We start from the raw sequence: 26,237 nt of genomic DNA, 5'->3' as shown, positions 1-26,237 counted from the left end.
TTTGGCTATGAGCCTCAGCATCTGCTTTGATACACTGCTGGTCCCTCAACTGAGGAACTGAAACAACCCAGTGTTTAAACTCTTAAAGACACAAAGACAGGCAAATAACCATGCTGTCTATGTTAATAGGCTGGTTTTACTATGAAGGCCCAGAATCGATCCAAGTAGCAGCTCAGATCTATCAGGAATCACCACCAGAGAGATAAGTTCTTCTTAGGACCATGAAGTAAGTAGTAAATAGTTACTCTTGATCAGGGACCCCTCAGCATCAGAGGGCAAACACCCCATGTCTCCATTCAGCAGTAAAATAAATTAGTGATATATACCAATCATGATGTAATGCTGCTTAAAAACAAACCTTTTCTAGGAGCAAAGTTAAGAAAAATGTCAGTTCTTTCCATGTCTCATGGCATGGCACTGTAGGGCAGGTAGCCAAGTACTCATTCAGACATGTGAGAAGATGCAGCCAGTTTGGGGGCTGAAGTCAACTCACATCTTCCCAGAGGACTTCCATAGCTTGTTTGGCTTGCATACTTAATGTGAAACCTAGGTACATGTTTAATATACATCTTTAAGTCAAACAAACAAACAAACAAACAAACAAACCCCACCTTGCCACCAACACTTCTGTCGTATAAAAGGTAGGAGATTCATTACATCAGGGGCCCAACCCTGGCACTTTTGCCAAACCTCTCCAGCACCGATGTTAGTGTCTGGAGCAAGCTAACATTCTTGTCTTTCCCAAAAGAAAGCCCAGTTACTACTTTCCTGCGGTGCTGAAAGATATTGTAAGGGCACCTTTCATCTAGCTTTCGTGTTTGCAGAGACTTCTCGTACGGAATTGTTAGCTGGGGAAAATTTCTACATCTTCTATAAAATTTGTTCCTGAAGATAATTTTCAACAGTTGTAGTTAATGCAGTATTTTTTTTTTCAAAGCGCCAATGAGAAGCTCAGAGTTGCACTGAGTAGCACTCATTCAGAAGCTGTTAGCATCCCCTCATGTTAGCAACTTCCTGTAGCAGGAGCCACCTCAAACTAGTGTGGAGGCAGAACATGTAGATCACCTGTACTTGCATTCCAATTCCATAAAAATGACCTAGCACAGCTACTGGTCTGCACCATGGGCAGAACCTTCAAGCTCACTCTTCCTACACTCAGTGGGGAAGTAGGACAAGATAGAAGGCCCCATCGTTTCACAAGCATTGACTGAATTCTTACTAAATTAATTCACCTCTAATAAGCACCATGATAGGAAGATTTCATGCCTAAATCACAGTCTTGGATTTCTAGGATGTGTATGTATTTCTCACTTTTTGTATTTCCTCTCCACTAAAACACAGGGTGAAAGAATTAGGTAAACCCTGTGCAGCATAGCTCTTGTTTGCTGCATAACCTTGGGAAGATTAATTAAGTATGTTCATCTATAAAAGTAAAGAAAATACCACCTGCCCTTCCACAAAGATTAGAGTAACCAAACACCAACCAGCATCAATCAATCAATCATCAGGTGTTATCCTGTTATACCCCATTGGCCTTTCTCCTTTTCCTCAGTGTCCTTTTTTTCTGGCTAGAGAAGAACCTGAAGTGTAAGTCACTGATCCTTAGAAAGAACTTAGTAAATAATTAGCATATGAATGAATGGATAATGAATAAATAAGAATCTAGATTCTTTTTCCTAGGCTCGCACTGAATTGAAATCGGAAAGCTCATCAGAGTCTATTCTGAGAGTGTTCTGTCTCACCTGTATTCCTTTGCAGATACCTGGGCTAACCACTATCCATGGAGCTGTTACTCTGTAAATCACATTAACCCAATGATTTATTTAAAACTGGTCCTGAGAGGCACTTGGGTTTTGTGGTACCAAATGAATCGACTTGTTATGCTTTGGTGAATGGCAGTATAAACCTATCAAAGAGCATTTGCTGGAGTAAATTTTAAGTAATATAAACTGAGTATTTTGCATGTACACATATTTATTCTCAACTTTAGGACTTATTTACACTTAGAAATGCTAGGATTAAACTCCCAGCAATAGTGTTTCTATCTCAGTTCTATTTCTTCTTCCCTTGTAGTAACATTGGATACATTAACATTTATATGCATTAACTTAAAAAAAATGGAAGGGGAGGAGAGCCTCCTCTATCAGCGGACTGGGAGAGGGGCATGGAAGGAAATGAGGGAGGGAGGGTGGGAGTGGGAGGGAATGAGGGAGGGTCCTATAGCTGGGATACAAAGTGAATAAACTGTAATTAATAAAAGAGAGATAAATTTTAAAAATTAAAAAACAGAACAATAACAACAACAACAAAACAATGAATTGTTGGCCTTTCTGTTAAAATACTTTATAAGGAAGAGGTGTTAATGTAAATGGAGGCAATGATGTCCCCTCTAGGCTAGAATATTACGTGTTATCTCGAAAAATGAAATGCATTATTTTCTGTTTTAGGTAAAGCTTAGTCTTCTCCCCATATGTGAATGCAAAAGTAAATTCTCAGAGCTTTTTGAAGGAAAATCAAGCAGTTGTTGAAACAATCACTTGAAGCTCAGTGTAGACTGAAAATGTAAGACAAAGTCTCTCATGCGGTTTATAAAACCAACCAGAAACACAGAGTAAAGACCTGTATCATGCAGTAAGAAGAAGATCCATATAATTTTTCTGAACTTACGTATTACTCTTTTTAAAATGAGAAGTTCTATTTCTATACTATTCATACATATGTTAAAACAAAACAAAAAGCATCATTTGGCCCAAGCTGAATTCTTTATGTAACTGAAGCTGGCCTGGAACTTCTGATCTCCTTCTTCTACCTCCTGTGTGCAGTGCTAGGATTAGCAGGCATATGCCACCATAGCCCGTTTTTGTATGGTGATGGGGATTGAACCTAGGATTTTCTGCATGCTAAGCAAGCACTCTACCAAATGAGCATTATTTTCAACCTGTTAGCATATTTTTTATGGGAAAAATATGCTTATAGAGTCTCAGTAAATGTTTCAAGTCTGCTCCTGCTATGAATAGTATAATAAGGCTGGGAGATGGCTCAGTGGGGAAAGCACTTGCTTTGCAAGCCATCAGGACATGAGTTCAAATCTCAAGCATCGATATAAAAATCTGGGCATTGATGCACACACCTGTTAGCAGCGTATTCAGAGTGTAGGGCTGGGTGGGCTGGGGTAGGGCCAGGATCCTAGGAGTTTGCTGGTCAGGCAGCCTAGCCAAAACGGCAAGCTGCCCATTCAATGGAGGCCCTGTCTCAAGGCAATAAGGTGGAAAGTGATAGAGGAAAACACTCAATGTCCTGCTGTAGCTTCTCATGTGTAGCTTCCCCCTCACATATACAACACCACCCACAACACCACACACACAGGCACACACACATGCACATTCACACACACACACACACACACACACACACACACACACACACACAGAACACAATAAACAGAAAATTTAGACACATTGCTACAGTTTTTAGAAAAGCATAGATTATCAATAGTACTAAAATGCATATTTTTAGATAAAATTTAAAACTATAAAAACTCAGCATCATAACAAACATTTAATGATAGCTTAACTTCTTTACCCCATGAGTAAGGAGGCCAACTAACACTTTTTTTTTTTTTAGCTTCTAAGAGGTTTATATTACTTATTTAGATTCACTTTGCTTTCTCAGGGGTTCCTGTGGCCCACAGAAATACTCTTTTCACCTAATTAGTGGCCTGAGGCCAGCCAATCCAGCTGCTACTCCAGCGACATTTTTTTTTCTCTCTTACCTTGAGAGGCCTCTGTACCTAGAGTTGAAAAATGAAACACTTCCTATCCTCCAAGTCTCTCTGCCCCTCAAGTTCAGAGCTTGGGATACCCTGATCATGAAAGCAAAGCATGGCTATGGGATTTGGGGAGGCTTGGGACAACAAAGACAGATCAACCCAAGAAGCAGAAAAGGAGCCTGGAACTGCTCACAGGTCTAGTGTTATTAAGGTTTGTAGGTATGGGAAACATATCACCAAAGCTGGAAGATGAGTAGCTGGGGTAGGCAGCCGGAGTCATTCCTACTAACACGCATTGTTAAGGCATCCGAAATTTGTGTTTCCTGGGCACATGTGGGACCCTGGATTTGATCTCTGGCACCACAAAAGCAAGTAAGGAAACTGAATATTACTAAGGCAATAAACATAAAAAGATAAAATTTTGTACTCTGATTTTTTTATGTTTAGTTCTATTGGATTGTTGGAACTACCCCATAATGTCCCTTCAAGCAGCTCTGTACATTTTGAGCCACCAGCTCTTTATACCCACTTTTTCCCCCTACATTTAAATTAAAAGAGCTTGGGGCTGGAGAGTAGCTCAGCAGTTAAAAGCACTTGGTCTTGCAGGGGAACCAGGATTAGTTCCTCCCACTTACATGATGTGTCACAAACATCTAAGCTCTAGTTCCAAGGCATCCAACACCTTCCTTTGACCATCTCTGGGCACCAAGCATGTATACACAATAAGCATATTTACATGTAAGTAAAAATCCATACACAGGAAAATAAATAAACCTAAATAAATTTAAAATCAAATACAAGAGTTTGGCACACTGATTCCCAAAGTTCTGGAGTGTCAGCCTATTGTCCCCCTCATATTCTAGAATCAGTTATCAGGAAGATTGAGCATAAACCTCAGTCTCTCTGTAAGACCTAGTAAATAGAGCATGGATAGCAACTAATCAAAGAAGGAGGAACAAAATATTAAGACTTGTACTTTATAAGTCTTTAAACTTGTTTAAATTCAAAGTGATGGACAAAGGTTTGCTCGTACTAATCTTTAATGCTCTGGCTAATGCTGCTGTCCACTCTCCAAAGGACAGAGAAGTGACACCACAGCAGGGTAGGCAGGAACACTCTCTTCCTCCATCTCATTTCAGCATGAAGTATGCTTCTTCTACCTTGGCTGGAGGAGGGAGGGAGTCACAGATAACTCTGAATGCTTCTTAGCTAGACAAGAGGCTTACAAAGACTTCTGCAAAGTAATCTCTGATGGAAAAGAATACCAAAAATGCAGCCAGAAGTCAAGGACTTTTAAAAAGTTAGGGAGGACATGCTTCCTTTTCTTAGAGTAAGTTCCTTGCCAACATCCTTATGAGGCAAAACAATGCCTGTCTGGTTAGATCCAAGGAGACACAGTCAAGCACTGGAGCTGTTTCCCCTAATCGCACTGTTCCCTGAGAGTGCACTGGGAATCTGCTTATTTGCCAAGAATGCACATATACAAAAAGCTGAAAACTATGTTATTTGTGCACAGAGACCCAGATGTAGGTGATTTCTTTTTCTTTTTCTTTTTTTTTTCCTTAACTAATAGGAGTACACGAGCCACGAAATTGAAGCCTTAGTTAAGTGGCAGTGGCTGCCAATGTTGCCTGCTTTGAACAATGTCAAGACTATGCACTGGGGACAGAGCCCTGTGACAGAGTCATGACTCCAATACACAGCCAGCTGTATGCTCAGGAATAAACCTTGGGCTTCAACATCCATCTTGCAGGGTTGCTGTGGTACTTTGAACAAGAGGACTTGATAGTGCAGACTAGTTTAAATATTTATTTCTTTTGAGTTACCTTTAATTTGGCAAAAAAGCACATATACACATGTACAACAAGTGAACAAGGATGGAGCGCAACAGCGCCTTTACTATTTAAGGCTGCAACATTTGGAGAGGTAGGAATCACTCTCAAAGGTTCTGCCTCTCATGCAGGAGGACCTGAGCGTGATCCCTACAACCCACATCAAAAAGCTCGATGTGGTGGCCTGAATGTGTAAACCCAGAACTGGAGAGCTGGGAATAGGTAGAATTTTGGGTCTTCTGGCTAACTAGCCTAAGGTGCCAAGCTCTAGGTAGTAAGAGACCCTGCCTCAAAAACAAAGGACAAAAAAAAGGTGGGTGACCCCAGAGGAGTTACGACATAATCCTCTAGGTCCTGTGTGTACACACACACACCTGTACACATACCAACACGCACCCACACATACATAAAAAAATCAATTTGTTTTTACTGGCACAGATTATAATAAATAATATGTCCAATCCAGGGTTTAGATGGGCTAAAACTCAAGGACTCATGAAGAATGTTAACTTACCACATTAAAATCTAAATATTTTTTAATCCATGATTTAGCCTCTTGAAATTCAGTCGTCATTCCCATAATGAAAAGGGTATCCAGGGCATCTACTATTGTTGCTCCTTTGATGTTGCCTGAAAAATACCAGAATATATCTTTTCAATATATGTATATATACATATTTATTCAACACATATATACATACACTCACACATATATACACACAAATTGACCACACCTAGGAAAAACTGAGAGTAATCCTCAACTTATTAATAAACAATAACATTGAATAAAGTATTAACCTCTTCCAGAAAAATAAAATATAAAGAATACACCACACCAATTTTTTTTCTATAGGCTACAGGCTATGAACACTCATCTTTAACATTTGCTCCAAGTTGTATAAACTAAGCCTCTTAAAAACTTCGTTTGTGATTGCATTCTCTAACAAGAAAAGAAAGAATAAGCCTGAAGCAAAGGGGAAGTTGTCATTAAATTTTGTGTAGTTGCACCAGAGTGCACCTGTGTGAAATTTGCTAGATGTAGAATTATCACCATGCCAGTTCTTTTAAATCATTGCAGTAGTCGCCCTTTAGCAGCAGGCAATATGTTCAAAGAACCCTGGGAGATGCCTGCAATAGCAGATAGCACTGAACCTCATATGTACCACCATTTTTCTTAAGCATAAATACATTTTATGCCTTCCCCATCTTAACGCTTAAGCACTGTGGCCATAATTTTTGAAGTTTGATGTGGAACTACAAAACCAACACAGATTTCTTTTTTCTCTTTTCCAGTTCCATGGACAGATCATAATCTGATCATAGCTCTTAGTGACCTTGGCATATGTGTCTCCTTGTCTTTTCCATATTAATTGAGTATCAGGTACTTTTATTGTTAAAGGAAATATTTTTGGGTTTCTCTTTGATATGCCTAAATTGGCAGCATGGTACTCTTGCACTTACAGACCATCAGTGAAATAACAGTGACTTGGATACAAGTAATGAAACACCAAGAGATATGGAGCGAAATGGCCACGAAACGACTGACAGCTGGGTTACACGAAGTGTGGATGCTGGGATGGTAATGCCCAGGGCAGGATAGGGCTAGAGGTGATGATGATTTTAGGACATTACTCAGGATTGTGTACCATCTAAAGTATAAGGATTATTTTTACAATCTTCCGTAACATTATCAGACTGCAGCTGGCCACAGGACTAAAATCTAGAGATCGAAAGCATGGATAAATAGGAGGAGTTCTGTACTCTGACATGAAATCCACAGTCTGTAAGAGTGTGACTGCTTCCAACTCCCTTCTTTTGCCCAGCTAGGCCCAGGGTTCTGTTTATTCTCTCTGAGATTCCACTGCATGGGGATTTTACATTTCTCAGGCATGTATCACTTTCTGCCATCCTTTAGTCTACAAACCTTCTTAGCAGAGAGAGGTTACATTTTGTTCATTTCACAAGCTCCATGGTGCCCTTGTATGACTATAGTAGTGATAGTCAATGAATGGCTGTTGAAAGACTAGGAACTACATTATTCAATGCAGAACCATAAATAGAAAGGGAACACACTTCAATGAACACACTGTTCAGCTAGTAAGTGGAGAAATTATCATTAGGAAACTAGAAGAGACTGCTGAAATATTAAATTTTCTAAAGCAGAGTAAATTTAAATCTTACTTTATGGTGAGGACATGAAAGTTAGAATACTTTTAACCTCGTACTTTCTAATCCAGTGTTCTAAAAAAATTCTGTTTGTTTTGTTTTTCTTGTTTGTTTTCTTTTTTTGAGACAAAACTGTGGAATCAAGGGAAACACTAGAGGGAATGTTTTCAGGCCACATTTGGATACATGGTAACAGCTTTAAATGATCATTGATTTCTAATTTCTTAGTCACTGAGAGCTGTTTTTTTTTTTTTTTTTTTTTGTACTTTATCCCTGTCAAACATAAACGGTTCTCTTTGAGGAGGAATTCTTCAAAAACGCTAGTTCTGCTTTCTTCTTTAAAGTGCGATGGGAGGTGAAGAACTGAGGGTCACTTCTCATGTTCATTAGCATCGGTTTAAGCTAAGGTGGGAGCCAGGTTTCTTTTCCCTGGCAAACAGGTGAGTTTCAGGTAACTGGGAAGAAATAGCACAGGAGAAAGAGGCATCAGTGTTGAAGGGCTCCCCAGATGCTAATGGCTGATAAAAACGAGGCTCACAGAGAAGACTGTCCTCCTGACAAACAGGCTGTGCTTACCAACTGACTTCTGAACAAGCCATTACAAACAAAAAGTACCCTGAAAACCCAGAGGGGAAGGGGATAAAAATCTTCCTTTCTTCTGTGGTTTGCTGAAAGAACACACAGGTTGACATACTACTTGCAAACAAAGAATCTGGCTCAGCTATGTCTAAAGAAGCCAATTCAAAGTTTTCCTCACCTTCAAAAATGAGAAGTTTTAATTTTGCAGTAAGTCCCAGGTATTGATTTTATTATACAAGAAAATCCTCTGTAGCCTATTCTAATTTGAAAATGGAGACAGATACCAGGTAATTATTAACAGTTCATTTTGCTATATTAATATTTAATACTTTTTTGGATAAAGAATAAGTACTTCTCTGGGTTATAAAAATCATTTTTTAACTAATAAATCCAGTGGAAAGTGTCAAAACAAAAGACTTGGTATGTTTTTAGTTTATTATTAAAACTATTGATCTATTATCAATGAGAATTATGGCAAATTAACACATAACAGAATTTTCTGATCAACCTTCACAAAGAGGATAGTAAAAATCGGGTAATTAAAAAAAAGATTTACTTATTTATTTTATGTGTACAGGTGTTTTGCCTTCATGTGTGTCTGTGAACTATATGTGTGCAGTGGCTGTGGAGGTCAGAAGGAGGCATCGGATCCTCTAGAACTGGAGTAAGAGACAATTGTGAACTGCCTTTTCAGGAACCTTCTCCAAAAGAAGACAGGCCTTCTCCAAAAGAAGTGCAATCACTGCTGAGCCATCTAGCCCAATCAGTTTTTGTTGTTTGTTTTGTTTTTTAATGTTATAACAGTAAAACATTAAAAAGGTAAAGACTTCTGACTTACCATGAAATTTCAGTTTCTCTCTTAACCTTGTACCTCTGCTTTCATGGGACCTAGTCACTGAGTTCTGGAAGCATTACTTTAATTATGTCTGAAGCCACTACTGCTACAGGCACTCCCAGCCTAAGTTCTCTGTCTCTGAACCGAATCATCGTCATGGCAGCACAGCCCCTTCCACACACTGGCCTGCAAGGCCCTTCTCTCTTGGGGAGACCCCAATGGTTTCTGGAACTCCATGTATCTACTGAACCACGTTATGCTTTGACAATTCACCGTTTGCATATGTGTTGGCTGCACTAGACCTTCAACTCTTACAGGGACTTGGATTATCTCCTTTAACACCAATGTCAGAACTGGAACTGAGTTCATCAAAAGCCCTAAAGAGACAGAAAAGCGAGGAACCACCAGTAGTAGGGACATGAAGTCTGATGTCAGTCATGCCGGAGTCCCTATCTCTGAGAAAATGCTTCTCTATGCTTCATTTTTTTCTCCTCCCCCCAAATGTACATAAGAATGAGATTAAATCATATGTGGCAGACAGCCATTATACAATAACTTCTCCATAAGTGTCACCAGCAATTGTTGCCCACTATATGAATTTGTACCATTTAATGTGTTCAGTTAAGGCATGGGAAGTTAGCTCAGCAGTCACAGAATACTTCTTTTCCTTTACCCCCATTATAAACAGTTACAGTTTTGGAAGCTGGAAAAAGAAATCAAGTCTAGTAGGTGGGCCCTGGGGAGGTATTTGCTCAGAGGAATCCATCAAATATTCCCTTCTTTCCACAGGAGGAACAATATTAATGCTCACAGTTCCAGTCACAAAGTGTTGCTGTGAGGACCAAGTGTGATTCAGCAAATAGCAGATAGATGGACATTCAAACAGCTGACCTAATCCACTTGCCTTGTCTTCCACTGAACAAAGAGCAGAAAGGTATATCCAGAACTGGGTTACAGAGGGGATCACAGAGGCTGTGACCTCAGCCAGCCTAGCTATAAAGAACTGGCTTTTATGCAGCAGGAATCCCTTAATGCAGGTAATCAAATACTCTTCTACAGGAATCACCCCAGACCTAAAAACCCTGCTATGTACTCCATTGCTGGAAGTCAGCCTGGGCATCTGCATTTTTTTTAAAACAGTTATACAGGTATCTCTGACATAGAGTTGGTGTTCTTTCTAAAAGATACATTATATGCAATCTTTCCCTATTGCCAGCAGGGGTTCAATGTTCCATAGCAATGTAGAAGGCCTGGAGAAACACAGAACCTCATATGCTTTTTGACCATCAGTAAGTTAAGGCAACTCAGAGAAAAGCCCTGTCAATAAAAAGCCAGGAGTAGTTGTTGACAACTATAATCTCTGGGAAGGTATGGTAGTATGAATGAGAATGGCCCCTACTGACCCATATATTTGGACTCCAGTTGGTAGAACTGGGTGGCAAGGATTATGAGGTATATCTGTGGACTCCAGTTGGTAGAACTGGGTGGCAAGGATTATGAGGTATATCTGTCACTAGGGGTTTGGATTTGAGGTTTCCAGACCCAAGCCATTTCTAGTTAGTCTTTCTCTGCCTCCTATTTTTGGATAAGAACATAATCTCTCAGCTCCTGCCCAATGCCATGGCTGCCTGCATTATGCTATGCTCTCCACCATGATGGTCATGGACTCAGCTTCTGAAACTGTAAACCTCCATTAAATGCGTTATTCTATAAATTGCCTTGGTCAGGGCAATAGACCATGACCAAGCCAGGAAGGACAACTGAGAGAGACTTCATCTCAAAAACCAAAAGCAAAACCAAACCAAGCCAGGCCAAAACCAAACCCTCAAATCAAAGCACATCATACTCACCAAACAAACTGCTTGAATGGCCTTCTTTTGATATAGGTTTTAGTTCATTTAAGCCCCAGGCATAGCGTTTATAATTATTCCAAGCATGGCTCATCATCTAAAAAGAGATAAAAAACAAGATTACAATTTGAACTGGGATGTTTTTGTTAGGAGATAGATCATATACTTCCGATTTGAAGGTTACAGCATTAAAGTTCAGTGCTCGGTCGAAAAGGCTGACTATTTAGAGGGTGATGGCTGAATAAATTAGGGCAGATATGAAGAGAACACATGCATTACTTGGCTGAATAAATTAGGGCAGTTATGAAGAGAACACATGCATTATTTCTTTATGCTTACAAATACAAATATTCCTTTTTGGAGTCCATTTAACCATATATAGATATACTGATGAGCTTCAAAAGTCAGTACCTGACAACAGAAATTTTAAGCTATAGTGATGAATCATTCCTATATTTATCTATTTCATTCTCATAGAAGATTAGATCTGGAAACTTTAAATTCATATTTCTGCACAAGGTCCCTCCTATTTTGTTTATGCAGATAAATAAATATTCAAGGTTATCCTTTTAGATACTTCAGTGTTTTTTTGACTAAGAAACATTAAAAAGTATTTTAAAAGTAGGTACAGGAAAGAAAAAGAAACTCTATAGTTATTCCAGGAGTTTGAAAACCTTTCATGTATTATAATCAATCTTTAAGAAAAATGCGTATTTGTATACACATTTGCTAACTAGAGATAGAGCCTCTTTATTCAGAAATTAAAGACCAATAATATTTTAAATACAACCAGCTGTCCCATAAAGTGATTGAATAAAAAAAAAATTATGACTCAAAGACTATGTGTAACAATTACTATTTTAAGGACTGAAAACTGAATCCAGGGCTTCACACATTACAGACAAGTACTCCTTCACTGATCCATTTTCTTAGATCTCTTATGTTTATTCTGAAATAGGATCTCACTAAGTTGCCAGGACTAAACTTGAACTTACCATGTAGGCCAGGCTGAGTTCATGATCCTTCAACTCAGCCTCTTAAATTGTTAGGATTATAGTCCTGGGCTACTGGGCCTGGATTATAATTATTTTCATACAGAATTTTTAAAGACCCCTTAATTATCAAGAGATTACATATACCATTATCTTATAGTAACAGTCATAAATATATAGATGTGATACAGAAATGTTCCCATCTGGCTCCATATTTTATAAGATCATTAGAAACGTCACACACAGGGCTAGAAACAGAGCTTATCAGCTAAGAGTACTTATTACTCTTACAGAGAAGCCAGGCTCAGCATCCAGCAGCAACACAGTTGATCACAACTATTCACAGCTCTACCTCCAGGGGACCTAGTGCCTTCTTTTGACCTTATTGGATGCATGGACACAACAGACATACATACATTCAGGGAAAATACCCACATGAAATAAAATAAATCTAAATGTTTTTATACAGTAATACATAAAATTTCTGGTACTCTTTGAGAGCTAATTCTCATGAAAAATCTTTACCAAGATCAGCCTGACTTAAAACAGTCTATACTTGTCCCTGAGCAAAGTAACAAGTACCTTCATTTCACTGTCTTCTCTCTTATTTTTCATACACACTCATGTTACTACGTCCACCTACCAAGAATCCATATGCGCTTCTGGGGACACTGACTAAATGTTTCCCTTCAGCATGGTGCTCCAATTTTGCCAGAACCCTCTAAAATATATCTTCATATTAGTTTGGTAGATGAGGAGACTGAAACTCAGAACTTAAAACCAAAATAAAACTTGACTCAGAATCGTGTCATTACAGCCAAGGATGCAGCATGCATGCGCACAGTGACGTGGCTGGCTCCAAAGCTGGGTCGGGCAGGAACTAGCACAGTTCATCACCTTCCTCTAAAAAGTCTGCAGTCGGGAAATGTGGTAATTTTTTCAAGGTTTTCCTTGTATAGAGTAACTTTACAGGAAGATGCAATGGACTTAAGGTCAGGTAACTGGACTTCTGCCCATGCTGCCAACTGATGCATGAATGAGCTGGCTTCTGTGAGGCTTCCATTGCTTATCTGGAAAGTCAGGATCACAGTTTCTCACAGGGTTCATGGTAGGACTCTAGAAGCATGGCTTGTGCCTTTGTACCTAGCATAGTGCCTGGAAAATGATATATATTTATGTGTTTATAAATGTTAAGTCTATATCAAAAGCCATTTGTGTGCATATCAGAGAAAATATAAACCAATGAGCTTTGGAAAGAATGGGTATATGAAATCCATAAAACACTTTGAGATTGTGCTCCAGTTTTACTTGTTTTGTCATCACTCCGACCCCATATCAAATGCATTTTGGTAAACTCTACATTTTATGAATTTACAAATTTGTGCATTTCCAAATATACTTTAGAACTTCAAAAACTTTTGAATACAGTCCTCATTAAAAACAAAACAAAAACATGTTACAGTTAATAATTGTTTCAGCTTTGAATCTGAATGGAAACTAATATTATATACCATTAATGGCTTAAAAACAGCATATAGCTTGCCCACAGAAATCAATGTTGCCTGTCAAAAATTATGAAAACCAGGCATGGTGATACATATCTGTAATCCCAACAGCATTACAGGGAGGTGCAGGTAGGAAGATTAGAAGTTCAGAGTTATGCTTGGTTACATAATAAGTTTGATGCCTACTGGCTACAGAAGTTATTGCCTTGAAGAATTACCATTTATACAATGTACAGTATCACATAATCCCTGTAAGTTTTACCTATCTCTCTCTCTCTCTATCTATCCATGTATCTATGTATCTATCTATGTATCTATGTATCTATCTATCTATCATTATCTATCTTTCTATCTATCCATCATCATCATTATCTATCTATCTATCTATCTATCTATCTATCTATCTATCTACCTATCTATCTACTTATCTATTTACCTACCTACCAGCTTTCCTTATCCTTTTCCCCCAAGGGAAGATCTGATGTTAATTGCTTAGCTGCTGATATTTCATAAGTTGCTGCATGTTTGCCAACATGGGTTTTGCATCTCTTGAGATTTCCATGAGTTAAGGTTAGAAAAGAAGAATATAATAATGTGATCAAATGTCCTGAAAGGAACAGCATGAGTGCTTTCTGTAGTGTTCCATAAAGTGAAGGGAGACAACCATGTTGTTGACAGGCTCCAGGGTTGTTTATCTTAGTTTGAAATGATCTGCCATATACAGCAAGTTGTAAGATTATGGGGGGCAAGGGGTGTGCATGCATAGCATAACCATGCTTCTGGATTCACAAGTCATACGTAAAATCAACTTGTCATTTTTTTTTTCAGATTCATGACTTATATAGATATTGGGAAACACAAAAATACTTGTCATTCTATAGCATTGCCACAGCCAGCTTTGGGACCATGGCGACAAAGACATTCAATCTCCGCAGACTCAGTGTTAAAGCATGCTGACAAGACAAAGTCACCTCTAAAATTTAATTGTCACCAGAGAAGTCCATGAATAGAGTTGATCCCCCCACTCCTCTTCCCAGGCCTCTTATTTTCCTTTGTAGCCTTTTATATACTTAATTAGGGTTCTATAGCTTGACAGTCTAAGAAGAAGGATTAAAACTGGGCTAAACCAAAGGTTGATTAGGACTTCAAATGCAGTGCTGAAGCTCTCACAAGAGGGGTGCGTAGCAAACCAGACTTGAATTTGCATTGCTGCACAGCAGAGCTAACACAGTGTGTAGATAGAAACAAAGCAAGGACACAAAAATCCACAACAGCAATCCATTGTCCTGACCCAGAAAGGATGGAATTGAAGTGTAAGATATGCAAAAAAGCATTTACTTCTCCTTGACTCTCTGCTCTGAAAAGGATTTCTCAATTTGTACTATTCTTTTCAGTTGGCATCAGAGCTGAGTAATTAGCCAATGTCATTTATTGAGTGTCTGTTACTCCATGAATAATAAGATGCTAAAGGACTCAAAGGGGCACAGACAAGCCTATCTCTCCTATAATCTAACAGATAATGTGTGTAAGCTCAACAGTCCCATATACATCCTCAATGAAAGTTTTTAAATACAGAACAATAAGCGACTAATAAAATGGCATGTACAGCTCTATAGCTGTACTTAATTATTTGTTTTAAAGGCTATGTCTTTCCAAGGACAGTAGAAAGACATTAAATAAGCTTGTATTTCCCCAGAGCAATAGGTAGATTTCATACCTGTGTTTTTGTTGGCGGAACTACCTTAGCAAGTAATTCTGTTGTTTATAAAGTCTTAAATTTTTCATGATAGGCATATTAAAATTATCTTTTCAAAAATCTCCCCATTTTTGTTAGTCAGGCTTATACAAACTTTGAGTTATCACTGTTCCTTTACAACACTTGTCATTTCAGTCACACTTAAAGCTGCTCCCCCTCCCCATTTTGTTCATTACTTTTTGTTGTTTGTTTTGAGGAAGGGTCTAATTATGTTGCCTTAGATGGTCTGGAACTTTCTAGGGATACCAAGATGGTCTCTAACTCGCAGAGATCTGCCTGCATCTGGTATGTGCTATCATACCTGGCATCACTTTGTAAATTCTCATTGATCCTGGCACACCAAGTGATCCAGGGTCTGGAGCTTGATCTAAAGAGATATACCTGAGGGCAAGCCACAAGCTTCTAAAGTGAGGTACACTAGTAAGTCACTGTCACTACTCATGGGTGAAGCCAGGCTGAGCCGAACATTTCTATTTGGGAAAGTTTGATTGGGAGACACTCTGAGAGAGAATCTGGAGGGCAGATACTTGGTATTGAAGCAGTGATGTATCAATCCACACACACACACACACACACACACACACACACACACACACATAAAGGTTATAAAATGGGGTCACAAAGCAGTCAAACCCCAGGGTAAAACAGAGGGTCTTGAGAGAAAGGAAGAGGAACCTGAGAGAGGAAAATGTAGTAAGTGTTCAGAAGTGTTCAGTCCTAAGTGTGGTGCCCTGTGTGCAGAGCAATTTTAGAGTTACAGATGATGCTGTTGATCCTTGAATGTTGACAAAACATCTTCCTCTCTTCTATGAGGCATGGCCGTTTTTTTTTGTTGTTGTTGTTGTTTTGTTTTGTTTTTTTGCCTAATTGGGCTGTTTGCTTACTTCCCTGTGTGTCCTTACAGCAAAGGCTGTTCAGAAGTGATACATAAGAACAGGTCATAAGCATCTCACAGACTAGATTCTTATGCCAGCGTTGACAACACGGATGTATTCCTGGTAAGGTAATTACTCTCTCTGATCCCCCTTTCTGTACCCATCAGACATGAGTGAGCAAAAGTTCATTGGTTGTGCTGATCAAATAAAATCACACATGTAAAGAACATACAGGCCAGCACACCATGAGCACCTGATGCATTTCATACAATCATTTGTATGAAAAAGAGAAACTTTTGTTAAACTCAAAATTTCATAATTGTTCCTAGTACATAAACAGAAACTAGGCAAATGTGCACTTCACCTGAGTTTTCTATAAACATATACATTTAAAAATGCACACAACAATTTGCTACCCAAAAGGTGACAAAAAGAATGACAAAGAATGGAAATGGCCCTTTATAGAGTAGGGCAATGGGAGAGTCTTTAGTTTGGAAGTCCCAACTCTTTGTTTCCATGAAATCTTCATTGTTCTAGGTAAGCCTGTGAAAGACACGTGTTCTAAGAGATGGTGTTTTTTTTTTTTTTTTTTTTTTTTTTTTTTTTTTTGTCTGCTGATATAGGAAGAAGGTATGAACACAAGTTGGGTAAGGGACCACATGTACTTGGACAGGGTTTCTGGAGAGAACAACTCTCACAGCATGAGGCTATCCAGAGGCTTAGGGCTAGAGCCCTTCCAGAAGAAGCAAGTAGATAAACTCTTTCGGGAGAGGGGATTCTGAGGAAAGGCTAGGAAAGGGAGCCCATTAGAAGGGTGGTAATCTCTGAACTAGAAAACATAGAAAGGCAGTAACAGCTGTGTCTGTCAACACCCAACAGATGCTGGGTAAAGTTTCCCAGACTATGTGGAGCAAGCAGGGTCCAAGGGGCTCAAATTGCTTGGTCTAGTTAGAAAATAATTACATGTGTAAAAAATTCCTGTTTCATGCCAGTGGGCTCTTGAGATAATGGGTGTCAGCATTATCAGTGAATGAAGAGCAGCATGGGTTCCAAAGCCACCCTCACGGACTTGTAAGTCAGCTGGCTGTGTGGCAGTAAAGAAATGTGCTGCAGTCTGGTGATACTCCTGTCCCCGTTGTTCTAGAAACTACACAGGGCTGTGGCTTAGGTGAGGTGGAGGGTAAGAGATCTATTTAATTTCCCGATTGTTACAGCTAAAGCTATGTGCCACTGTGCGCTCATGGATGAGGTGGGTAGAGCGTACGTGGCTATCTGCATGCACAGGCATGCAGAAACCAGATAATAAGCATGTTTGTTGGTGGTGGGTTTTTTGTTGTTGTTTTGTTTGTTTGTTTTGAGCAGGATATCTTGCTGGGATCTGGAGTTCACTGAGTAGGGGAGACTTGCTGACCAGGGAGCCCCATAGATCCTTTTGTCTGGAATTATAAACGCACACCATCACAACAGGCCTTTTAGAGTGAGTTTTCCAGAGACTGAACCTCGGTCCTCATGATTGCACAGCAAGCCTCTGTGGACTGAGCTATTTTCAAGCCCTGTTTTAAATTATGCTTAGGCTTGATTCTTTGGAAAAAAAAAAAAAACAAAAAAAAACAAACACATAACTTAAAATCTTGCCAGTAGGAAAAATAAAAATAAAATAAAGTAAAATAAAATCAGGACCGTAGCTGCTCCCAGATTTTGCCAGAAATGACTCAACTGCCTTATAAAAATAACTTATAGAACGCTCAGAGAATACCTTGTGTCAACGTCTTCTCAGCCTTTGGTGAAAACGAGATGAGGGAAATGAAAGAGAACAATCTATAGAGTAACTGGAGGGCATGAGTGCGTAACTTTTCTCAGCTTCCTTATTCCACAGAAAGGACATCCTAGATAAGGAAGCGAGAGGCAGCAAACCAGCCAGCCCCTCTGCGCCTTCTCCTTTCACCTGCCAAGACTTATCAAACAGAAGAGGCACTGGCAAGCAGGAGACCAGGTGCAGAGGCACAGCCTTCGCAGATAAACCCAGAGTGGCCTGAGCAGTGAGTCTGGGCCCTGTTGTCTACGGCTTTAACCTTTTAGCTTTCTCATTCTTAAAAAAAAGAGTAATCCTGTCTGGGTGTTTTGGTGCAAGCTGAAAATTATAATGCTTGAGAGGTTGAGGCAGGAGGATCACAAGTTGGGACCAGTCTGGCTACATAGGGATCTTGAATGGAAAAAGAAAAACAATGAAGAATCAATTATAACAAGCGATGGGTAGTATAAGGTGTTGACTGTAGGAGAGGTCAAAGTGAGAACTTTTTGTGCCTTCTGCTCAATTCTGCTATGAATCTAAAGCTGCTATTTTATAGGGGGCAGCTATGAATCTCCTTGAGAGCATAGGTGAGAATCAAAAGTAGGAGTGACCTGACTCGTAGACGACAGTCCCTGGGCATGCTCACCTTTATCCACTCACCCCAGCTCCTTACTCTCCTCCCAGGCTTCTGGAGCTGAGCAGAGATAAGACAGAAAGGTCCAGGAAAGGCAGGCAGGCATTTAGGAAGCTCAGAGCCAGGGCCGTCAGGGCAATTGAAGGAGAAGTAAATTAATGGGACAGAAAAGAAAAGAGGCCAATGTCGCTTGGAGGTGATGGAATGCAGAGCATGGTATGACTCTGCATTCTGCCACTGTTGCCTGGAGTCTATCATGGTTACATCCAGAAGCATTTAGCACCCTCATTTAACAGATACCAAGATGCCGCCTATGAGTCTTGAGAAGGCTCTCCAATAGAGAGGCCCCACCCATGTCACTTTCTAGTAATCATCATGCTGTACAGAGGAAGGCCCCTCCTGGCCAGGGTAGTTTCCAATTTAACCTTGCATTAGATTAAAACACTTATTCATATGCTGTGTTCAGTTCTTCTTTGAAATTCTGAAATACATTAGCTGTCTCTCCCTTTCCCTAAGGCTACTAAAATCTATTTCCAACGTTCTGTTTCCCAGTACTACAATGACAATTCAGCTTATTGAGTACCTAGTGACGCCAGGACAAGAATTGTAAATGGAGGGTTGCCAGAGTTGGGGAACACAGTAACTGCTGGCAAATTTACACATATCACACTAAAAAAGGAAAAAAAAATGTTTATCAGAATTCAATTTAATTGAGAGGACTGTGTTTTGCCGAGGCCAGGGATAAAACCCAACTTGGTTTCTTCTTCAAGATCCAAGGCTTGTTACCCTTGCCCAGCTTTGGATCAAGAAAGATGCTAAAATCAAAGGACCAGGTAAGATAGAATGGTCTGGTCCAGAATAACTATAAATGATGGTAATGCAGCAAAAATGGGAGCAAAGGCTCAAGCCACTTAAACACACTATGCTCGGGCTGGCTGGCTGGCTCAGTTACTAAAATACTTGTCATACAAGCAGGGGGACTCAAGTTAAATTCCCAGCATCCATGTCAGGCATGTGGTGCATGCTTGCAATCTTGTAATCTTAAGGTAGAAGTGGAAGGATCCCTGGAGCTAGCTGACAGGCCAGAGTAACCAATGGGTGAGCTCCATACCAATGAGACACCTACTCTCAAAACGCAAAGCAACGTTAGAGGTTCCCGGAGAGCAATACAAGTGGGTAAGATCTGGCCTCTGCACACAAATGCACAGAGTGAATACTTACTTACCTGAACACACATACACTGCCACATACATGTGCACATATACATGCATCTGTGTGTACACCTACAAATACATGAACCTTTCCACACACCTATGCCCATAGGGAGTAGCTTTCATCTGCTCCTCGCCTGGGCTGTCCATGGTGCCAGCTTCCTGGACTGCTCTGGCCCTACTGTGGGCTCTTTGCTATAAATTCGTAAAGTCCCTAAGATCTGATGTGTGTGCAGCACTGTGCACAGACTTCTCGGCAACTCGCTTTTCTGTGGATGAGTAGCAGTTTCACAGTTTAGATAGCATTTAGGGTTTTAAAACAGGCTGCTCTACAAATAAAACTGCAAGAGCCATCATCGCTGTGGGTTTTAGAGTTGGAGAGCTGCAAAGGAAGTGAATAAGCTTTGTCACACACCTACCATATTGAACTGTGAGAGGCATTTGACTGAATTTGGCACAGAGAAGCCTCGCCACATCCCGTGGGATCTTACTTCTTACAGCTGCAGAAGCTGAGGCCCAGCATGGCACAGAGGAAGAGTAAGGCTGTGAACCCTGACCTCTTTCAGAACCTTCACAGCTGCTGAGCAATCCCTCTGCTCCCACACAGGAGGAGGGCCTGGAGGACTGTTGTCAAGACTGGCAACATAATACCCATACCATATCAGCTTGAAAGCTGAGGCTGGAGGAAAGAGACTTGTACCATGACCCTCCCCTTCCTGTCTGGATGCTTTCAACTCTTAGGAGGCTCCACTTCCTTCCATTTTAGCTCAAGGTTCCAGCTCCACACCAGCAGGAACCAGCTCTTGACCCGGCCTCATGCTACTTAGACATACCAAATGGCTTCACTCTACACCAGCATGCCTGGCAATGCATTTGAAGAAAGTGAGGACTCTGTCTCCCTGCCAAGCTGCTGACTGCCCGCTGTAGTACAGTTCCTTTCATCTATGGTATTTCCTGAGCTTTAATCACCAACATCAGGCCAACATCTACTAGTTTGTCTTTACTTTTCCTATAGAACTCTACTTCCTCTTTCTGTTGCCATGGGCACCATTTGTTTACTATCCTGGGCTGCCTCTGCACTTGCTGAATTATGTGCATTTGAATTTTCTTCAGATTTCTATATCCTGACTACTTTCCCAGCTAACATTAATATACATTTTCTTAGGAAGGCAGCAGGAAATGTATAAACGAATAATTACTTAATGGTACTGCATGAATCTTAATGGGTTACCGTGCATTAATCCCCTTGGGAAAGGAGAGTGGGTTAGTAACAGCAATTTCTTTAAAAAGAGAATGCCAGATAAAGCCGGTAAAAAAAGAGAATTCTAGTAATCACTACTTATGAAGGACAGATTGCCTGGTGGTTTCTAAGAAATATCTCTATCTCCTAAGAAAAAGCCAACATTTATAGTTCTAGCATAAAAAAAGGGCTATGCATACTGAAGAACTCTCTTTGTGATAAAATTCTAAAGTTATTTTAAAAGTGTTTAAGAGACTTCAAAGCATAAACAAAATAAATAAACAAGCAAAGCAAAACAACAAACAAAACACACAAGAATTAAAAAAAAACTTTAGTACCATACAAGTAAATTAAAAAAAAATATATATATATATATATTCAAGGGATAATAATTTAGCACCTTCAAAGTTAGAGACCAGCAACCCTCTTGGTCACCTATGAACGTCTACTAAATTATTTTGGAGCAAAGCACTGCTGCTGAGAATAGTTGGTGTCTATGACCTAATCTTGTATCAGCTGAGAAGCCGCTGTCACTCACACTATTTCCTGTCAAGACACCTACCTACTGATTAATGACCTTGCTCTCATTATACAAAGTTTGTCACTTGAGTTTAATGGTTCATCCTCAGGGCTTTTGGTCATTTTATCTAGCTTATTTTTAATTAACACTAAAAGTGTGCTTATTAAATTAGCCAAGCTAACACTTCTATAGTCAATGAAGGGGGCCATTCGTGGGCTAGGGTACCAATTGACCTTTGTTATCTGTTTCCTAAACCAAACCTAGGATGGTTTGTGGGAAGTATCAGTAACTGAAGACCTTTCTTTTATCAATCCATAGAAATTGGTATCCTCTGTTCCCATTCCATGGTCCTCCTTTTTTATTCTAAGCTCTAAAAACTTATTTTATATGTACTAGTTTCATAGCAAAAGATAATCTATTTTTTAGTTCTTGAATTTGTAATGCAAATGTAAGTCTGGGGTTGGCGAGATGGCTCAGTCAGAAAGGTGTCTTCCCTCAAGCATGAAGACCTCACTTTAGACCATGAATGTCTATAACCCGAGGATGAGGGTTGGAGGCTGGAGTATGGTGAGGCAGGAACATCCCACCTTGCTTGCCAGCCAGTCCAACCAATCAGCAAACACCAGGTTTAAGTGAGAAAACCTGTTTCAAAAGATAAGGTAGAGAGTAATCTAGAAAGACACCCATTGTGGACTCCTGTCCTCCGCATGAATGTGCATAAACACCTTCACTCACATGCATGCACACTGAAGCATACACATGTAAATATGAGCTCAACCATGTCTAGCATGCACGACACCTTGTGCAACCATCAAGACGCCGTCTTTTCCAGTAATGGCATATTACTTTTTGCAAGACTGAAATATTTAGGTCAGGGATGTTACTCAATTGTAGGGCTCTTGCTTGCCATGTGTAAGCCCCTGGTTTGATTCTGAGTACCTGGGACTGATAATACACACATACTCACATTCCTGTGTGGGCACACATATATGCACTTGCTCACAAAGGTACTCGAGCACATAGGCACACACACTGAAATATACGATTTTTAAAGAAAAAATTTTATGGGTTTGTCAAGTTCATAAGAGACTAAACTTCTGTTCATTTAGATTCCTTTTTAAACTTTACAAATACTGTGATGTCATAAATACAACTGAGAACAGTTATTTCCAATAAAGTTACTTGTTATGAAAGTAGTCATAATAAATTCAAGAAAAATAACTTGAATTCATTTTTTAAAAAAATCCTATAATTAATTAAAATGAAACAAACAAAAAACAACTAGCCCTAGAGAACCAAACTCTGTTCTTTTGCTTTCAAGAAGGGTACAAGTGTTTATTTCATTTTTTTCCAATGTTTTATGTTTTATTTAAATGAAGGGTTTTTTAAGAGCAGTTTTATGGTCATAGCAGTACTAAGAAGAAAAGTACACAGTTCCCATATGTCCCCCTTACCAACAAGCATACAACCTCTGCAACATCAACCACGTTCATTACAAGTGATGCGCCTACAGTGACATACCATTAGCACCCAAACTCTGTGGTTTACATTAGGACTCCCTCTGAGAATATTTTACGGCCTCTGGCCACCTACAATGGCATGTGTTTACTGTATATAAGTATTTCCATTGACCCTAAGATCCCCTTTACTGTGCCTGTTATCTCCTCATCTTCCCAAACTCTAAAGCCACCACTTATCTTACTGTCTTCATTGTTGCTCTGTTCAGAATATGATATCCTTGGGATCCTTCCTTCACTTGTAATACATGTTTGATTCCACCATTGCTTTTAGTGCCTGGCTGGCTCATTTCTTTTTAGTATTGAATAGCTACTAAACGACTAACTTCCACTGTCTGTATCAACCATATTTTACCCCAGATACCTATTGAACAATATCCTAGTTGCTTCCTGGTTTTGTTAGACAAAAATAGAGTTGTTATTAAAAGCAGAGTCACAGGGCACAAGCATTTCTCTGTCAAATTCACACCAGAATTCAGCATTCTCCAAACCAAAGGATTATGAATTATCACTAATATGTTAAGCTAGATTAGTTATAAAATCTCACATATTCTAGAAAACTTGGTTTTTGTAGTTTATGAAATAATTATTCTCCAAACTGTTCATTATTAATAAAATACTTACTGTTTTCCTAGAATCCATATCATGTAAGAGTCTGGCAATAATCTATATATAACAGTTTTAGAAACTGTTGTTTGGATATAAAGTAAAATGCATTAAAGGCAAGTATTCAAAAATCAGTTGCCGAATGTAGTATTAAAGTATTATAACTAGATATTCTGATTCCAAAGTATGATCTTGGAGTAGCAATGGATAGTGCTATAAAACTTAACACCCTTATTAGCTGGCACTCCCTGATGTGGTTTCCTTATCCCCTTTACAATAAACACGGCCAGCACTTATTGACATTACACGGCAGGAAGCATATGAAACATTCTTCCCTCAGTCTCACACAACACATCCAGGAAGGAAATCAAGAGGCTGAGTGATTTATCAAGCCCGCACCTCTACTAGCACTTTTGGAGGTTGGCTCTGGATTCTGACTGAACCCTGAGCCTGCAACTTCTTCACTGTCCTGAGCCAGACTAACCCTGTGCCTTCCAAAGAAACTCCCAGATGAAGTGATGACATGATGTTGCTATACATGGTTTTGTGTTTTTGTTACTCTAGTTATTCTGGAAGAAATGTAACATTTAAGAGTGAGACTTTCAGAGACATGGCATGGGGAGGTAGCTTCGGGTCTTCTTTGTTTTGAAAATTTTGTGGATAGAGAAACATTAAACCTGTTGATGGACTAAGGAAAGAATGTGGGTCATCTCACATACACTGAAAAAAGAACTCTCATTATACCACTTCAACAATGAAAACTTTTCTCCCTTGAAATATATTTTTCTATCTGTATTTAGACAACTTTCCCAGTTATTTTATACTCTTTATTCTTCATTTCTTACAGGTCACATCTTATCACCAACATAACAGCCTGATGTTTTCATTTTTGTTGCTAACCCCTTCCTAGGGGAAGGGGGGGAGACTCATTGTCTGATAGACTACATGTTAATAGCAGTCTAAAATTGATCCTAAAAATAATACACTACATATTTAGGCTACCTTTTAAAACTTCAGTATTTTAACACATCTACCGTTATTGAGATTACTGAAAGTAGCTAATTATTTTTGATGGCATCATTTTTTTAAGGCAAGCACTAATAACCAATCCACTTGTGTCGCTATTGCCTTATAAATGGTGTTTTCTTGGGATGACAGTTCACAGGAGATCTTCTTTGCATGAGTGTACAGCATGCCCGAGCCTAAAAATGCAGCACTATAAACATTCCGTTAGAGCTTTAAAATCTGATAAAGCCTATCTAAGAGAAAACCACCCCTCCTTTCACTTTTGCTGGGTGACATGTACCCAGCATTCAATGTACACCATAGTAAGTGACCTGTTAGAATAGACTGCATTGCTTCATATTAACTCTGCGTGCAGCAGCTTCCGGTTTTGTTCTGCTTTAAAACCAGACAGAGGTCTCAGAAATTTAGGGAGAAGAAAATATGCCAAGTTTGTCAGGAGAGGCCAAATTATTTTACTGCTCAAGTAGGCTCCACCATATGTAAAATAATAATAATAAAATGGGAAGAGTGTGTGTATGTGTGTGTGTGTGTGTGTGTGTATTCACCTATTGCAAATAGGATTGTGTCACTTTACACCTATGGCTCCCTATCCCTTGTTATCCCTTGAATGGAACAAAATCTGTATCATCTAAAATTTTCCTTCTCGGCCTCTCTAGTGCTAGAGGTTCTAGCCGTGGGCCATTAGCTAAGGTCTTCAGGTGTTGATTTCATTTGCCCTTTTGCCTTGAATCAAACTGATGTAGATTAGATGTGCCATCACGCTGACTACTCAGCTCCCATAAAAGGTGCAAAAAGCCAGAGGAATTGCAATGGCAACATCAAAATTTCAAATGGAAGCTCACTTGTTACTATTGAACTTGAGTAGTAATCCTTTGGATTTCTGTAAAATTTGAGTGGCCAGGTCAAACTTGGACTTTATCCATGTCCCCTATTTGGAAAGATAGGAAATTTTTCTCTGCTACATTTCTGGAGCTACTTTTAAGGTCTGGGTTGTAGAACAACAACAACAAAGTCTGATTTGCCAAAGAAATCATGGTGGCTGATCAAGTTTTAAATGGCTGATGTGTGGGGCTTGGGGGAAGCACATGATTTAATAAAGGGATATGGAGTTGGATTCACTCAGTAATCATCATGGAACAAGCTTAGCAGTCTTCCTCTACCTTGTTGGAAAAAATAAAATACACATTCAAAATGGAATAAATTACTGAAGAAAATCCTCTTACCAAAGATGCAGCCTATGTTATATTTTGGGTATGAAAACCTTAAATGTTAACTAAATCATTTTTTTTGTACTAAAATCTACCCACACTGATGGTGTAACAACTGAAGTACCCCCTAATTGCATCCTGTTTTGTTAAACAGCTTTAGCGTCATGGAAAAAAGACAAGCTAATTTTTAAAATAGTACTTCTAGAACAGGGGAGATGTCTCTGTGCATAGAGGGCTTGCTGTGGACATGTGAAGTTGAAAGCTCAGAACTCGAGACCCCACATGAAAAGGCAGGGGGACATGGGGACCTACTTGTGATCTCGG

At 39.4% G+C, this 26,237-nt stretch overlaps 1 protein-coding gene across 4 annotated transcripts in view; it reads right to left on the bottom strand.

The window, feature by feature from the left end:
• Positions 1-26,237, bottom strand: part of Man1a1 (mannosidase alpha class 1A member 1) — a 190,662-nt gene that overhangs the window by 140,010 nt on the left and 24,415 nt on the right. For all 4 annotated transcript variants that reach the window (XM_060373417.1, XM_060373419.1, XM_060373418.1 and 1 more), the window contains 2 exons: positions 11,032-11,128; positions 6,116-6,231 (listed from right to left, as the gene is read on the bottom strand). In XM_060373417.1, the coding sequence (XP_060229400.1) occupies positions 6,116-6,231; positions 11,032-11,128 (213 nt within the window). The remainder of the gene's footprint in view (positions 1-6,115; positions 6,232-11,031; positions 11,129-26,237) is intronic.

Source organism: Meriones unguiculatus, chromosome 20 (genome assembly GCF_030254825.1).
Source record: "Meriones unguiculatus strain TT.TT164.6M chromosome 20, Bangor_MerUng_6.1, whole genome shotgun sequence".
NCBI lineage: Eukaryota > Metazoa > Chordata > Mammalia > Rodentia > Muridae > Meriones > Meriones unguiculatus.
The sequence above is the reverse complement of the archived record's forward strand: the minus strand, read 5'-3'. Positions and strand labels throughout refer to the sequence as shown.